The 18,962-nt window shown below is 40.2% G+C and overlaps 1 protein-coding gene across 2 annotated transcripts in view; it reads right to left on the bottom strand.

The window, feature by feature from the left end:
- RASGRF1 (Ras protein specific guanine nucleotide releasing factor 1) overlaps positions 1 to 18,962 on the bottom strand; it is a 224,258-nt gene that overhangs the window by 154,429 nt on the left and 50,867 nt on the right. For both annotated transcript variants that reach the window (XM_082252999.1, XM_082253000.1), the window contains exon 3: positions 9,076 to 9,223. In XM_082252999.1, coding sequence (XP_082109125.1) covers positions 9,076 to 9,223 — 148 coding nt within the window. The remainder of the gene's footprint in view (positions 1 to 9,075; positions 9,224 to 18,962) is intronic.

Genomic DNA, 18,962 nt, shown 5'->3' with positions numbered 1-18,962 from the left:
ACCTAAACTGACCGGCCGGGCAAGGAGAGCATTCATCAGAGAAGCAGCTAAGAGGCCCATGGGAACTCTGGAGGAGCTGCAGAGATCCACAGCTCAGGAGGGAGAATCTGTCCACAGGACAACTATTAGTCGGCACTCCACAAATCTGTCCTTTATGGAAGAGTGAGAAGAAGAAAGCCATTGGTGAAAGAAAGCCATAAGAAGTCCTGTTTGCAGTTTGTGAGAAGCCATGTGGGGGACACAGCAAACATGTAGAAGAAGGAGCTCTGCTCAGATGAGACCAAAATTGAACTTTTTGGCCTAAAAGCAAAACACTATGTGTGGTGGGAAAACTAACACTGCACATCACCCTGATCACACCATCCCCACTGTGAAACATGGTGGTGGCAGCATCATGTTGTGGGGATGCTTTTCTTCAGCAGGGACAGGGAAGCTGGTCAGAGTTGGTGGGAAGATGGATGGAGCCAAATACAGGGCAATCTTAGGCCGGCCATACATGGGACGAATTTCGAAAGAATTTTCTTTTGAAAATCCTATCTAAGAATTTGTGTTTGAATTTTGCACCATTAGTGGTCTGCAGCAACGGCCGATTTTCGTGTGGCCATCGAATTTTAGTGATCATGCGAGAAATATAAAATCGAAAAAGAAATGCGCATGATTCCAATAAAAGAAAATTCCTGGAAAGAAAAAGAAGATTTCCAGCCATGAAAATTCTTTTCTGTACCAACATGAGGTGAAATTGAATGCTTGGTCGGTCGAATTTCAAAATGAATGGTGGCAACATCGAATCACAAAACGCACAAAATTTCTGATTTTCTAAATTTGACCCAGCCTTAAAAGAAAACCTGTTAGAGTCTGCAAAAGACTTGAGACTGGGGCGGAGGTTCACCTTCCAGCAGGACAACGAGCTGAAACATCCAGCCAGAGCTACAATGAAATGGTTTACATCAAAGCATATTCATGTGTTAGAATGGCCCAGTCACAGCCCAGACCTAAATCACATTGAGAATCTGTGGCAAGACTTGAAAATTGCTGTTCACAGGCGCTCTCCATCCAATCTGACAGAGCTTGAGATATTCTGCAAAGAAGAATGGGCAGAAATGTCCTCTCTAGATGTTCAAAGCTGGTAGAGACATCCCCAAAAAGACTTGCAGCTGTAATTGCAGGGAAAGGCGGTTCTACAAAGTATTGACTCCGGGGGGTGAATACAAATGCAGCCACACTTTTCACTGATTTATTTGTATCATTTATCATTTTCCTTCCACTTCACAATTATGTGACACTTTGTGTCGGTCTATCACATAAAATCCCAATAAAATACATTTACATTTTTGGTTGTAACATGACAAAATGTGGAAAATGTCAAAGGGTGTGAATACTTTTTCAAGGCACTGTATACATTTAGAGGGTCTATTTATAAATAAAATAGAAAATAAAATAAAAATGTATTATTTATATTCGCTGGACATGAAATTATATTCGCTGTGACAAAAATGTGTCTAGCCCCCATACATCACCCCTGTACATTGCTTAAAACAGAGAATCAATGGGGGGGTCATGAAAGTATTTTTATTCATTTTATATATTTGGGGATCCATTTATCTAAAAAAAAAAAAATAAAAAAAATACTAGGCAAATGTCACAAGCTCAGCTTTTCATTTTGGCCATATTTTTGCTTAAATATGTTTATTTCCTATGATCCTCAGCTCCATTAAGTGGCTATAATACTGTATTTTTGAAGAATAGTGTATACTGCATTATGGCCACCAGATGGCGCTGACAATTATAAAAAGTCTCTATTAGGCCCCTTTCACACTATCCGTCCATCGGACGGATTCCGTTTTTCTCAGCAGGGGATCGAGCCGCCGATCCCCCACTGAGCAGGAGGATGACAGCTGTGTCTCCGTGCTGTGTGCAGAGACACAGCTGTCAGGTCCCCATAAATCTCTCCGCTGACATCCGCTGCCCCATAGAGCTGCATGGAGGATCCGATCAGATCCGCCTAAAAAACTGACAGCCGGATCTGATCGGATCGCCCGTGTGAAAGAGCCCTTAAGCAAAATACAGATAATTGTGAGGGCTGTGTGATTTTACTTTTCTTATAAATAAATAACCCCCCCTGTATGTATGCACAGATTCACTGGGTGTCAAAAATCTCTTTGCAAAAAAAAAAAAAAAAAAAACCTGCTAGATGAATGTCACAAATCCTGGATTCTGATTGTATTTTGCTGCATACATTGATTTCCTTTGCTCATCAGCTACATCTTGTGGCCATAATGTGATTGATATACCCCCAATCAGGGAATATACCACATTATGGCCACTAGAAGGAGCTGAAGGATCATAGGATGTCACTCATCCAGGTTCATAGGATAATAAAGGAATTCTGTTGTATGAGCCAATCACAGCAGGATCATTAGTAGGGGGGGATCCAACAATTTGAGGAACAGCCCTCTGCTGAATAAAGGGTTAATGGAGAGGCTTATGAATGGCCCGGCTAGAAGGCTGCATTCTCACCTGCGAGTGGAGTCTTTTTATGTGCAATTTTGGCGCGTCTTTATGCATGTTTTTAAACAGCGTTTTTTAGCTTTGGTGTTTTTTTTTTTAAATTAGCCAATAGAGGAAACTATCATTTGCTGCCAGGTTTTTCAGCTTTATTTTTTAGCTTTTCCCATCAGCTTTTTTTCCTTTTTTAATTATTATTCATTATATTTTTTTTGTTAGGGTAAGGAGTGTATAAGGATAATGTGATCTTTACTGATTCCTACATTGTAGTGTAGATTTATAAACACATTTATGGTTAAACCTATAGTATTATTATTAACCACTTCTGGACCGGAAGGATTTCCCCCCCTTAATGACCAGGCCATTTTTTGCGATTCAGCACTGCGTTACTTTAACGGACAATTGCGCGGTCGTGCGATGCTGTACCCAAATAAATTGATGTCCTTTTTTCCCCCCACAAACAGAGCTTTCTTTTTGGTGGTATTTGATCACCTGTGCGATTTTTATTTTTTGCGCTATAAACAAAAAAAGAGCGACAATTCTGAAAAAAAAAAAAAAAATAATAATATTAAATTAAAAAAATCTAAATGTCTTAACATTTTAGGCCAATTTTTTTTCCTGCTACATATTTTTGGTAAAAAAAAAAAAAAACAAAAAAAAAAAAAAAATCGCAATAAACGTATTTTACTTGGCTTGCGCAAAAGTTATTGCGTCTACTAACTACGGGAAAGATTTATGTAATTTTTTAATATTTTTTTTTTTTTTTACTAGTAACTGCGGCGTTCTGCGATTTTTTGCGGGACTGCGACATTGTGGCGGACAGATCGGACCCCTAACTGACATTTTTGACACTTTTGGGGGGTACCAGTGACATTACTACAGTAATCAGTGCTAAAAATATGCACTGTCACTGTAATAATGACACTGGCAGGGAAGGGGTTAACACTGTGGGTGATCAAGGGGTTAAATGTAAGCCTAGGGGGTGATTTTAACTGTATGGGGGCGGGGCTTGTGAAATGATCGTAGAGACATGTTGTCCTATATAGAAGGATCACAGGAGCTCTGTGATCATTCCAGGGAGAAGAACGGTCAGCTGTGTTTACAACATCCAACCGTCCTTCTCTTCCGTGCATCGGAGTCCCCACTGACAAGTGGGCACCGCCGGCGGTGCGCATTCGCCCCCTAGCTGCAGGCACACGAATGATGTAGACCTACGTCGGTTCGCCCAAATGGGGCTGCCTGCCGCAGTAAAACTGCGGCGGGCGGCCCGGAAGCCGTTAAAATAAATGATAAGTTAGAGTGATATATATATATATATATATATATATATATATATATATATATATATATATATATATATATACACATACATACATACACACACATATACAGTATGTATGTGTGTGTGTGTATATATATATATATATATATATATATATATAAATATTATATATATATATATATATATATATATATATATATATACAGTGGGTACGGAAAGTATTCAGACCCCCTTAAATTTTTCACTCTTTGTTATATTGCAGCCATTTGCTAAAATCATTTAGGTTCATTCTTCTTCCTCATGAATGTACACATAGCACCCCATACTGACAGAAAAACACAGAATTGTTGACATCGTTGCAGATTTATTAAAAAAGAAAAACTGAAATATCACATGATCCTAAGTATTCAGACCCTTTGCTCAGTATTTAGTAGAAGCCCCCTTTTGATCTAATACACCCAGGAGTCTTTTTGGGAAAGATGCAACAAGTCTTTCACACCTGGATTTGGGGATCCTCTGCCATTCCTCCTTGCAGATCCTCTCCAGTTCTGTCAGGTTGGATGGTAAACGTTGGTGGACAGCCATTTTTAGGTCTCTCCAGAGATGCTCAATTGGGTTTAAGTCAGGGCTCTGGCTGGGCCATTCAAGAACAGTCACGGAGTTGTTGTGAAGCCACTCCTTCGTTATTTTAGCTGTGTGCTTAGGGTCATTGTCTTGTTGGAAGGTAAACCTTCGGCCCAGTCTGAGGTCCAGAGCACTCTGGAGAAGGTTTTTGTCCAGGATATCCCTGTACTTGACCGCATTCATCTTTCCCTCGATTGCAACCAGTCGTCCTGTCCCTGCAGCTGAAAAACACCCCCACAGCATGATGCTGCCACCACCATGCTTCACTGTTGGGACTGTATTGGACAGCTGATGAGCAGTGCCTGGTTTTCTCCACACATACCGCTTAGAATTAAGGCCAAAAAGTTATATTTTGGTCTCATCAGACCAGAGAATCTTATTTCTCACCATCTTGGAGTCCTTCAGGTGTTTTTTAGCAAACTCCATGCGGGCTTTCATGTGTCTTACACTGAGGAGAGGCTTCCGTCGGGCCACTCTGCCATAAAGCCCCGACTGGTGGAGGGCTGCAGTGATGGTTGACTTTCTACAACTTTCTCCCATCTCCTGACTGCATCTCTGGAGCTCAGCCACAGTGATCTTTGGGTTCTTCTTTACCTCTCTCACCAAGGCTCTTCTCCCCCGATAGCTCAGTTTGGCCGGACGGCCAGCTCTAGGAAGGGTTCTGGTCGTCCCAAACGTCTTCCATTTGAGGATTATGGAGGCCACTGTGCTCTTAGGAACCTTAGGTGCAGCAGAAATCTTTTTCTAACCTTGGCCAGATCTGTGCCTTGCCACAATTCTGTCTCTGAGCTCTTCAGGCAGTTCCTTTGACCTCATGATTCTCATTTGCTCTGACATGCATTGTGATCTGGAAGGTCTTATATAGACAGGTGTGTGGCTTTCCTAATCAAGTCCAATCAGTATAATCAAACACAGCTGGACTCAAATGAAGGTGTAGAACCATCTCAAGGATGATCAGAAGAAATGGAAAGCACCTGAGTTAAATATATGAGTGTCACAGCAAAGGGTCTGAATACTTAGGACCATGTGATATTTCAGTTTTTCTTTATTAATAAATGTGCAACAATGTCAACAATTCTGTGTTTTTGTGTCAGTATGGGGTGCTATGTGTACATTCATGAGGAAGAAGAATGAACTTAAATGATTTTAGCAAATGGCTGCAATATAACAAAGAGTGAAAAATTTAAGGGGGTCTGAATACTTTCCGTACCCACTGTATATATATATATATATATATATATATATATATATATATATATCAATATAAATCTTTTCATTTGGACCTCTCTCAGTCTGGAGGTTGATTTCATTTCAGAAATCCCTATTCAAGAGTTAAGGTAAGGTTAGGATTAGGGTTAATATTTTATTTATGATCTTATTATTTATTTGTTTTTTGTTACAGTGTCAATACTACTACTACTAATAAATAAATACATGTAAAATAATCACACAAGTATAAATAACCATAAATATTAAATAAATAAATACATACAATAAAAGAATACTATGTAATAATAGATGAATAAAAATAAACCCCTAACCCTTAAAAAAAAAAAAAAAAAAAACACTAACGCGAACACAAAATAACAAAATTATTATTTATATTACTATTAATACACATTTGTTTTATTCTTGTTCAGGTTTGCATTGTTATTAGTATTTTATTATTCAAACATTTATTTATTTCATTTTTTTTTTTTTTTAAGGTTAGGGGTTAATGATTTAATATTACATATTATTTAAAAAGGTTTTTTGTTATTTTTGTGTTTAAAATTTATTCATGTTACTTTTTTTTTTTTTTTTTTTTACACATTTGAGCAAAAAAAACGTGCAAAAACGTGTTTCCACGAATTCCTATGGGAATAGAAGTGTGCCAAAAACACGCAAATCTGCCAAATTTGAACCACAAAAAAAGCTCCAGAACTTTTTTGAGCTTCAGGTGACTTGTAGAGGAGATGAGAACCGTCTCCATAGCTGCGATTGGGTGGGGGCTGGGGTGTTACATTGATAAATATTCAGATAATAATTCTCATTACCACATCAAAGTGTCAGCAGCCGTGTAACAGACATCACGTCCCAATGACACCGATAGAACAGACATCACGCCCCAAACTGATCTCCGATAGAACACTACACTGTTGCTTCAAAAAAACATTTTTTTTTAATTAATTTATCTTATTTTTTTATTTTTACATGGTTTTAATTTTTACCCCTCCTCTGCCCTTAAACGCATTCAAAACGCAAAGATAGGTGTTTTTTAAATGCTTTAAATTTTTTAAAAATGCTGCCTCACTTGTGTGGGACGACTGCTGTTTGCGTGCATTCGGGACCAACATGGGCGTTCGCCTTTGTGAGCAAGCACGAGCGGCAGGGGCTTTTTTTTTATTATTATTGTTTTTTATTTATTTTTTTACACTGTTGCTTCAAATTTTTTATTTTTAATTATTCATTTTAATTTTTTTTATTTTTACACAGTTTTTATTTTTACCCCACCTCTGCACTTAAAGCATTCAAAACGCCAAGATAGGGGTTTAATGCTTTAATTTTTTTTTTTTTTTAATTGGTGCAGTTGACATTCAGGTAAACTGGAAGTGATGTAAGGTTTACTCTGGTGGAGAGCCAATCAAAGTCCCCTCTCGCTGCTTGTAATAGCAATCAAGCGGCTAGTTAGCCACTCTGATTGCTATTAAAAAAGAGCCAACCGCCAGCTCTAAAAAAAAAAAAAAAAACACAAAAAACAAAACAAAAAAACGGTACTGGAATGATGCCTGCAGCTGCATATCATCCTGGCATAACCAAATGAAGTCCAGAGACGTACAGGTAAGTCAGATATATGTAAAAAAACGTTTGCTGGCCAAATGTCACAAGTATTCGCCCAACCTTCATAGATTCTGTGTTTTGCCTGATATGTTGATTTCCTATGATCATCAGCTCCATCTAGTGGCCATAATGCGGTATTATTCCTGAAAGACCTCAATCAGAGAATATACCACATTATGGCCATTAGATGGAGCTGGCAATCATAGGAACTCACGCAAAATACGGACAATTTGTGAAGGCTTTGTGACCTATATCCGATTCATTTTTATAGCTAGAACCCTGCAAGTAAACACAGATTTTTGTTCATGTTATACATTTATAAAAAAATTGCTGCTTGAATGTCAAGCATTTACCCTGCATTCTGAATGCATGATGCTTAATACATCAACTTCCTATATTAATTAGTGCCATCTAGTGGCCATGTTGTGGCATTATTCCTGAAATACCTCAATCAACGCATATACTCCATTATGGCCACTAGATGGGGCTGATAATCATAGGAAAATAAAGTCAGAATTTGTGAAGACATTCACCCGATTAATTTTTATAGGGTGACCCTGGTGAGTGAACACAGATTTACTGGGGGCCAAAAAAAATGTTTCTGTCCAGTTTTAAATTTAAGGTTATATTTAAAAAAAGAACAATAAAATAAAGGATGGATGTCACAAGCATTCACCCCGCCCTGATGCATTCTGAATGTATGATGCTTAATACATCAATTTCCTATGATCATCAGTTCCATCTAGTGGCCATAATGTGGTGTTATTCCTAAAATACCTCAATCAACGCATATACTGCATTATGGCCACTAGATGGGGCTGATAATCATAGGAAGTCAAGCAAAATACAGTCAGAATTTGTGAACGCTGGGTTAATGCTTGTGACATTCACCCGATTAATTTTTATTGGGAGACCCCGGTAAGTGAACACAGATTTACTAGGGGCCAAACAAAATGTTTCTGTCCAGTTATAAATTTAAGGTTAGATTTAAAAAAAGAACAATAAAATAAAGGATGGATGTCACAAGCATTCACCCCGCCCTCATGCATTTGAATGTATGATTCTTAATACATCAATTTCCTACGATCATCAGTTACATCTAGTGGCCATAATGTGGTATTATTCCTTAAATACCTCAATCAGAGAATATACCACATTATGGCCATTAGATGGAGCCAACGATCAAAGAAGTGTTTCTGTCCAGTTATAAATTTAAGGTTATATGAAAAAAAAATAAAAAATAATAATAAAATAAAATAAAAAAAAAGGATGGATGTCACAAGAATTCCCCAGCCCTCATGCATTCTGAATGTATGATGCTTAATACATCAATTTCCTATTATAATTTGCTCCATCTAGTGTCCATAATGCAGTATTATTCCTGAAATACCTCAACCAGAGAATATACCACATTATGGCCACTAGATGGAGCTGATGATCATAGGGAGTCACTCTATAAAGCAAAAATAGTTCAGGATTTGCGAAAAAATGGGTGAATGGTTGTGACATTTATCCAAGTAGTTTTATAAACAGACCCCTGTAAGTGAACATTGATTGACTGGGGGGGGGGAATCAAAAAATTGCTGGATGAATGCCAAAAGCGTTTGCCCCGACCTCACAGATTCTGACTGCTTAATATGCCGATTTCCTAGGATCATCTAGTGGCCATAATGTGGTATTTAGCTTAAATACCTTAATTAAAAAAAATACCTCAATATGGCCACTAGATGGAGCTGATGTTTATAAACATATTGGACATATTACAGGGATTATCCACTACGTCTCGGAGAACGCTCCATACACAAAGATACAAAGCTGGCTCTGTGTTATACAATGTGCCTCACCTCCGCTTTCAGACGTTCCACCTCCACCTCCCCGTCTTCTATTTGATGGCGCAGTTGCTTCGCCACCTTCTTCTCAGTTTCCACGATTTGCAGTAAGTGTAAATATTTCTGCATGAGAGCTTCATGCTCGGTGACCAGGGTCTTGTAACTGAGGAAAGAGAAAAGAAAGACATAGTAAAGTTCCTACTTCCTATGATCGTCAGCGCCATCTGGTGGCCATAATACAGTATTTTCCTGATTACTTTATTCTATATGAAAGAAGTACATCCAACCTGGAGAGAAAATAGCCCAATAATATTCTTGGTCTAAGTAAAAAGCAATCCATCCCCTGGCACTGAATGTACATTCATTCTGTAAGAATGGGAACACAATGGAAGGTTGCTAAGCCATTTCCTTTCCAGGTTGAATGTTATTCATTCACAAAGACTAGACTGATTAAGGAAAATACCACATTTTAGCCACTAGATGGAGCTGATGGAGCGGACGATGCTAATTTCCATCTTATTGACCATTTGGTGGCCACAATGCAGTATTTTCCCGATTCACTTTATTCTGTATGAAATAAATACATCCAACCTGGAGAGAAAATAGCCCAATAATATTATTGGTCTAAGTAAAAATCTAAAAAGCGATCCATCCCATGGCACTGCATGTACTTTTATTCCATAAGAATGGGAACACAATCGAAGGTTACTAAGCTATTTCCTCTGCAGGTTGAATGTTATTCATTCACAAAGACTAGACTGAATCAGGAAAATACCACATTAGGACTATTAGATGGAGATGCGGATCAGAGGAAATACATATTTATTTCCTCTGATCGGCAGCTCCATCTAATGGCTATAATGCAGTATTTTTCTTAATCACTTTATTCTGTACGATAGAAGTACTTTCAACCTGGAGAGAAAATAGCCGAATAATAATATAAACTCCTGGTCTAAGTAAAAGGCTAAAAAGCGATCCATCCCATGGCACTGCACGTACATCCATTCTGTAAGAATGGGAACAGAATGGAAGGTTACTAAGCTATTTCCTTTCCAGGTTGAATGTTATTCATTCACAAAGATTAGACTGAATCAGGAAAATACCACATTTTAGCCACTAGATGGAGCTGATGGTCAATAAAATGAAATTAGCATCGTCAGCTCCATCTGGTGGCCATAATACAGTATTTTCCTGATTCACTTTATTCTGTATGAAAGAAGTACATCCAACCTGGAGAGAAAATAGCCCAATAATATTCTTAGTCTAAGTAAAAAGCTAAAAAGCGATCCATCCCATGGCACTGCATGTACTTTTAATCCAAAGGAATGGGAACACAATCGAAGGTTACTAAGCTATTTCCTCTTCAGGTTGAATGTTATTCATTCACAAAGACTAGGCTGAATCAGGAAAATACCACATTATGACTATTAGATGGAGCTGTGGATAAGACTAAATAAGTATTTTCTCTGATCGGCAGCTCCATCTAATGGCTGCAATACAGTATTTTCCTTAATCACTTTATTCTGTATGATAGAAGTACATCCAACCTGGAGAGAAAATAGTCCAATAATGTTCAACTCCTGGTATAAGTAAAAGGCTAAAAAGCGATCCATCCCCTGGCACTGCACGTACATTCATTCTGTAAGAATGGGAACAAAATGGAAGGTTGCCAAGCTATTTCCTTTCCAGGTTGAATGTTATTCATTAACAAAGATTAGACTGATTAAGGAAAATACCACATTTTAGCCACTAGATGGAGCTGATGGTCAATAAAATGAAATTAGCATCATCAGCTCCATCTGGTGGACATAATGCAGTATTTTTCGGATTCACTTTATTCTATATGAAAGAAGTACATCCAACCTGGAGAGAAAATAGCCCAATAATATTCTTAGTCTAAGTAAAAAGCTAAAAAGCGATCCATTCCATGGCACTGCATGTACTTTTATTCCATAAGAATGGGAACACAATCGAAGGTTACTAAGCTATTTCCTCTTCAGGTTGAATGTTATTCATTCACAAAGACTAGACTGACCACATTATGACTATTAGATGGAGCTGTGGATAAGACGAAATAAGTATTTTCTCTGATCAGCAGCTCCATCTAATGGCTGCAATACAGTATTTTCCTTAATCACTTTATTCTGTATGAGAGAAGTACATCCAACCTGGAGAGAAAATAGCCGAATAATAATATAAACTCCTGGTCTAAGTAAAAGGCTAAAAAGCGATCCATCCCCTGGCACTGCATGAACAATCAATCTGTAAGAATGGGAACAAAAAATGGAAGGTTACTAAGCTATTTCCTTTCCAGGTTGAATGTTATTTCACATTTTAACCACTAGATGGAGCTTATGGAAATAAGATGGAAATGGAGCTGATGGAAATAAGCATTAGATCGTCAGCTCCATCTGGTGGCCATAATACAGTAATTTCCTGATTAACTTTATTCTGTATGAAAGAAGTACATCCAACCCAGAGATAAAATATCCTATGAACGTTCTGTTTTCCGGCATTCGCACAGAACGAACGTAGATGCAGTTTCATAGGACGAATAGCTCTGTGAACGTTAGCACGGATTTCTTCTAATTACATCAGCAATTGAAATGCAGATGTGTTTGTGTTGAGTGTTAAGCCCCGCCCATTTCATGGCAATGCAGGACAATCAATAATAATAATCATCAATGATGCATAGAAGTCATATTATAAATGTAACCATTTTACACTTAGATGTAATACACCGGCCAGGCAGGCTGCCCACCCCCCGTACGGTGACCTGCTGTAGGTTGTACAAGGAGGATTCCAAGCCACTCCCCCTGTCTACTAATCCTGAATCTACTTAAAGCGTAACTCCACCTTTGTGTTAGAAAATCCCCTCCCCCTCTGGGTGATCTCTGTACATTGCAGGGATTGTAACAAACTTTGTTTCAGATTCCTACCTTTTGTTATTCTGAAGAAATCATTGTTTGTTTCTCTGTGTTTATGTGTGGCGTGAATCTGAATGGGAGTGACTTCATAATTATCAATCAGCTGCTGCACCTGCAGGGATCTAATGAGGAAATTGGCAGGGTCTGCATCCCTTTAGACGTGTTCCTATTGGGAGGATCTCACCAAAAATGACATTTGTGTTGCAGGGGATGCCAGAAATCTGACTTGTATCTTAGTGCAGGGGGGGGGGGGGGGCACTCTGTATACCAACCGCATACAGAACAGCTCCAGGTGGCCATATTGCATTTTACAGAAAATTACAGCGGCTGCAGTTTGAAAAGGAAAGGTCATTTTTAAGAACAATCTGAGTGAAACCTGTCCTGCTGTATGGTCTTGGCCACCGTGCTGCAGCTCAGTTTCAGGGTCTTGGCAATCTTCTTATAGCCTAGGCCATCTTTATGTAGAGCAACAATTCTTTCTTTCAGATCCCCAGAGAGTTCTTTGCCATGAGGTGCCATGTTGAACTTCCAGTGACCAGTATGAGAGAGTGAGAGCGATAACACCAAATGTAACACACCTGCTCCCAATTCACACCTGAGACCTTGTAACACTAACGAGTCACATGACACCGGGGAGGGAAAATGGCTAATTGGGCCCAATTTGGACATTGTCACTTAGGGGTGTACTCACTTTTGTTGCCAGCGGTTTAGACATTAATGGCTGTGTGTTGAGTTATTTTGAGGGGACAGCAAATTTACACTGTTATACAAGCTGTACACTCACTACTTTACATTGTAGCAAAGTGTCATTTCTTCAGTGTTGTCACATGAAAAGATAGAATAAAATATTTACAAAAATGTGAGGGGTGTACTTACTTTTGCGAGATACTGTGTGTGTATGTATGTATGTATGTATGTATGTGTATATATATATATATATATATATATATATATATATATATATATATATATATACACATACACACACATACACACACACATATATACACACACCCCAACAAATGACGGCTCCCCAAATCATAACGGATGGAAATTTTGCATTTCATTTGGAAATGAAGGTCCCAGAGTCTGGAGGAGGAGTGGAGAAGCACAGAATCCACGTTGCATGAGGTTCAGTGTGAAGTTTCCACAGTCAGTGATGATTTGGGGAGCCGTGTCATCTGCTGGTGTTGGTCCTCTGTGTTTCATCAAGTCCAAAGTCAGTGCAGCCCTCTACCAGGAAATTCTAGAACACTTCATGCTTCCCTCTGCTGACCAGCTTTATGGAGATGCTGATTTCATTTTCCAGCAGGACTTGGCACCGCCCACACTGCCAAAACTACCAATACCTGGTCACATGATCATGGGATCACTGTGCTTGATTGGCCAGCAAATTCGCCTGACCTAAACTCCATAGAGAATCTGCAGGGGATTGTCAGGAGGAAGATGAGACACACCAGACCCAACAATGCAGAGGAGCTGAAGGCCGCTATCAAAGCAACCCGGGCTTCCATAACACCTCAGCAGTGCCACAGGCTGATCTCCTCCATGCCACGCCGCATTGATGCAGTAATTCATGCAAAAGGAGCTCCGACCAAGCATTGAGTGCATCCTATACTGTACATGGACAGACTTTTCACTAAGACAGCATTTCTGTATTAAAAATCCTTTTTTTTTTTTTATTGATCTTTCGTAATATTCTAATTTTCTGAGATACTGAATTTTGGGGTGTCACTCGCTGGAAGCCATAATCATCAAAATTAAAAGAAAGAAATGCTTGAAATCTATCGCTCTGTGTGTAACACAGGGGTCTTCAAATTACGGTCCTCCAGTTGATCAGGAACTACAATTCCCATCATCCCATTTAGGACGACGTCACTTTGACGAAACGCGTCGGGATTGGCTGGAGCCGAGGCGCATGCGCAGACGAGGGACGCGGTGGCCATTTTGTTGGTTGGAAACCCACGCTACCGATATGCCAACATTTCTCCATGGACATGTAAGCTGCTTTCTTTTATTTTAATAAATTTATATCGAAATACTGCACCATGAGGGGATCTTGTTTTCTATATTCTCGGAGTGCTTGAAGGAGAAGTTTGGGGGAACACAGTTACACCTTTAGGGAAAGAAGCATTTGAAAACGGATCGATCCCTTCCTGCTGGTGCCATTATTACTATTTGGGCTGTTTTTGACCCTCAGTGGTCTACAGAGTTGGTAAGAGTACCCTATGATTTTGTCTTGGTGGTGGTCTTACTTGCTTCACTGCTCTTCATCGCCATAGTGGATGTGGACCCTGCCGACACTTTTTTGGGACTTTCTCTTACATTTATATCATCCGTTTATTAGGGTTAGTGGATATGGACTAGCGCGACACCATCACATTACATTACATTTATGTCTGTGAATGTCAGAGTTTTACAATGCCTCATGGGACATGTAGTTCCGCAACAGCTGGAGAGCCGTAGTTTGAGGATCCCTGGACTGTAAAGCATCTATATAAAATATATCAATTTCACTTTTTGAATCAAAGTACTGAAATAAAATTAACTATTTGAGGATATTCGAAATTTTATGAGATGCACCTGTATTTACTCAACGCAACCTCATCTTTTATATTTTACGAAAAATGTTATAATATATGGTGTTCGTGTGCATTAAAAAAAAAAAAATTTTCAGAAAATGCCTTTTTTTTTTATTAATTTTCTAGAAAAAAAAACAAAAAAAAAAAAATGCAGAGTTCAACATGTGTGAAAATCTGAAGAATTGCTCCGGTAGGAAAGTAGTTCGGCTGAATTCTACAATATGAATTGTTCCTCCAGCTGCAGCCATGGACAGGTGTACAGGTGAGGATAGGGGAGGATAGGTGTGGCGGGGAAGGATGTGCCTGTAGCGTTCTTCATTCCTTTACACTTGAGTGGCTCATTGAATGCATGTTCTGGATTGTCAGCCCCATAATCTCCTCCGACAGACCATCAGTGAGAAGGGTGCAGCTCATCTTCACATTGCTGCCTCATATTACACAACATTCTCCTTAGGGTTTGTCCATCGAAAAGGGAGATTTTTTTTTTGCTTTAGGTGGAAATCCCTTAAAAGGTAAGCGCACGCCACTTACCCTCTGAAGCTAGGGGGTCTCCAACTATGGCCCATGGGCAGGGCTGCTGTTAGAAATGACGGGGCCCCATACAGCCTACCTGGCAGGGCCTCAGCCCCCCCCAAAATATATAAAGACAATATCTCCTTTAAAAATACACTAAAATCATTATTAGTGGACACAAACATAACAAAGAACCCGTGTACATTACCTCTTTTTAATTGTTTTTCACATAAAAAATATATATATATATATATATATATATATATATATATATATATATATATATTTTTTTTTTTTTTCCTTTTTCTTTTTTTAAATGTAAAAAACAATTATTTTTTTTAATATTAAAAGTGTTGACAATTATTTTACAATTTTTTTTTAATTATTCATTATGATGTTTAATTATCTTATTTTTTACAATTTGTTATTTTTTTTTACAGGACAGGGAAGCCTGCAGCAATGCAAGGGGGGGGGGGGGGGGCGCAGTGAACGGGGGATGGGGGGAAGAATCATAAGCAGGCAGAACAGGGAGGGGATCGGTGTCGGAGAAGCAATTACAGGAATGATGTCCTGTGTCTGTGTCTCTCCGTGCAGCAGCTGAAAGCTGGCAGGTAGGGGATAAACTGGCTTTCAGCTGCTGCAGAGAGCTGCACACGCCTTCTGTAATTGCCCCCTGCCCAACCGCACCTATTCTCCGTGCTGTTGGGGCCCCCCTGTGTGCCTGAGCCCCCTATAGGAGGACTGGTGGTCCCCCCCCTTATCAGCGCCCCAGCCCATGGGTCACATCCACCCACTAGAAAATGTCTAGGGTTCGAGGGTCCAGTTCCCTTGACTGTGCTGTGGTCATCTCATCAGTTGGTAGGACCACCACTGTCCTGGCAACCAATGACAAGCTTGCCCAAGCATGGAGGATGTAACTTTCTGCAACCATACATGCTCAGACTCCCGCCCTGCTGCTACATGGACTATAGCCATGCTGTAAGCAAGATGGGGCGGATCACTGATAGGGAATTTGATTAAAAGTGGGATTCTGATGGGGTCCCTGATGTAGAGAGGGCTATGATAGGGACTCTGATGTAGGTTTGGTTCTTAAGGAGACTCAGAGAAAAGGGGGTCTATAATGGACTGTGATGTAAGGGAGGACTCCCAAGGGGGACTTCAATGTAAGGAGGGACTCTGATGTAAGGGGGGTCCAGAAGGGGTCTCTGAGGTAAGCGGGGCTCTGATGGGGACCTTTATAGAAGGGCAGCTCTGATTGGAACCCTGATGTAAGGTGGATTCCTATAGCAGACTGGTGGGGGACTGCGATGTACAGTGATCCTCAGCCTCGATCCCTCTCAGGCTTCCAGGGGTTCATTTTCCAAACTCGCAAACAGTATAACCATGAAAATTCGGCAATAAAAAAAGGTTTAAAAAGAATCCCATATGGTGCAGTAAACACTCATCAATTCAGTTGTAGCAGTTCTGACTGGCATTGCCGATATGCACAATGACATAGTGGAATCCAGGCCCCGCCCCTATGCGTTTTGTCAAAATGTGACGTAGTTCCATGATTTAGATATGAATAAATGTTATATTCACACACTTAATTGATCAAGCACCGCTAACAGTTGGTTAGGTATGGTAACGGTCTAGTATGGACCAATGTACTGTAAGTGTCAGTACTCTATGCATGGCAGAAGCTCACAAAGACCTGGCATTCCTGCCAGTATCTTAAATGGCTGCACAAATGTGCGCTGGTGCACAGTTGCCTGATGCACGGCACGCCCGGCTGGTGCCAAATGGCCTTTATAAAGAAACCAGTTCCTCTCTGATTGCTGTCGTCAATCATCACACTCATTCAGCATGAAAGAGAGAAGAGACTCCCATAGTGCATTAAAAAATGTCCCAGACCAACCCCCAGCTGACGTCACATATGACGAAACATGTAGGGCGTGGTCCACGGCGGTGACAATATCACGTTTCTCAGTTATGGTTGGAGGGTTGCCGGTATCCCTCCCAGAAGCCGGGCTAGTGGAGCGAAGCCCGCAGGAACGCCGCAACAACATACTTTCTGTATGCCCGCCTATGTCCAGTCTGTTGTAAGTGCAATTGATCTCTTTTTAAATAAATGTTACATCTTTTAATGCACTATGGGAGTCTCTTCTCTCTTTCATGCTTCATGAGTGTGATGATTGACGACCACCTTTAGTGTTGTTGGATGGAGGTTCGATTGCTCATTTCATTTGACTATTCATTATCCAATGATCCACATTGTGTATTGGAGGACAGATGTCCATTCCTTTTGGATAGATGTGGTGCCTGGTTTGAACACCTAGAACTTAGTGGGCCACTTGATCTGGTAAGGAGATTACCTTATCACATAGGGTGTGAAGCTTTCCTTCTCTCACTATCCGTCTGTGGTTCCTCTGGGATTGGTGGTGTCATCCACCCCCTTTTTCCTACTGGATCTGATCATTTTCTATGGACGTTATATGAATTTATTATCCTTATTTATTAATTTTATGATGATCATCTTTACAATCATGTCATATTAATGTTTTTATTGCTATTAGGTATTTGTTTATGGATTTGTTTTTTGGAAGCCTGTATCGCTATTCCAGGTGCTAGCAGCTCCCCTCGCCAGAGCAGTGTCTACTTGGTTTCGATAGTGTCTTCCACATATGGTGGACCTGTCCCTATATCAGATTTTGGAGTGGAGTATGCTAGGCATTCTCTTCCACATATGGTGGACCTGTCCCCGTATCAGATTTTAGAGTGGAATATACTAGGCTTTCTCTTCCACATATGGTGGACCTGTCCCCGTATCAGATTTTGGAGTGGAGTATGCTAGGCATTCTCTTCCACATATGGTGGACCTGTCCCCGTATCAGATTTTAGAGTGGAATATACTAGGCTTTCTCTTCCACATATGGTGGACCTGTCCCCGTATCAGATTTTGGAGTGGAGTATGCTAGGCATTCTCTTCCACATATGGTGGACCTGTCCCTATATCAGATTTTGGAGTGGAGTATACTAGGCTTTCTCTTCCACATATGGTGGACCTGTCCCCGTATCAGATTTTGGAGTGGAATATACTAGGCATTCTCTTCCACATATGGTGGACCTGTCTCCGTATCAGATTTTGGAGTGGAGTATACTAGGCTTTCTCTTCCACATATGGTGGACCTGTCCCCGTATCAGATTGTGGAGTATACTAGGCTTTCTCTTCCACATATGGTGGACCTGTCCCCGTATCAGATTTTGGAGTGGAGTATACTAGGCTTTCTCTTCCACATATGGTGGACCTGTCCCCGTATCAGATTTTGGAGTGGAGTATACTAGGCTTTCTCTTCCACATATGGTGGACCTGTCCCCGTATCAGATTTTGGAGTGGAGTATACTAGGCTTTCTCTTCCACATATGGTGGACCTGTCTCCGTATCAGATTTTGGAGTGGAATATACTAGGCATTCTCTTCCACATATGGTGGACCTGTCCCTATATCAGATTTTGGAGTGGAGTATGCTAGGCATTCTCTTCCACATATGTGGACCTGTCCCTATATCAGATTTTGGAGTGGAGTATGCTAGGCATTCTCTTCCACATATGTGGACCTGTCCCCATATCAGATTTTGGAATGGAGTATACTAGGCTTTCTCTTCCACATATGGTGGACCTGTCCCCGTATCAGGAGATTTAGGAGTGGAGTATACTAGGCTTTCTCTTCCACATATGGTGGACCTGTACCCGTATCAGATTTTGGAGTGGAGTAATGTGAGAGGGGAATGTAGTGACCCGGTGTTCCTTCTAAGCAGGAACACGGATCTTTACATTCCCCACAGTCAAACCATGTTGGTAATAGGACTTTAATGGTAGCCACCGTTCATCCCATAGGGAAA

Source organism: Pelophylax lessonae (assembly GCF_965119305.1).
Source record: "Pelophylax lessonae genome assembly, chromosome: 4".
Lineage (NCBI taxonomy): Eukaryota > Metazoa > Chordata > Amphibia > Anura > Ranidae > Pelophylax > Pelophylax lessonae.
The sequence above is the reverse complement of the archived record's forward strand: the minus strand, read 5'-3'. Positions and strand labels throughout refer to the sequence as shown.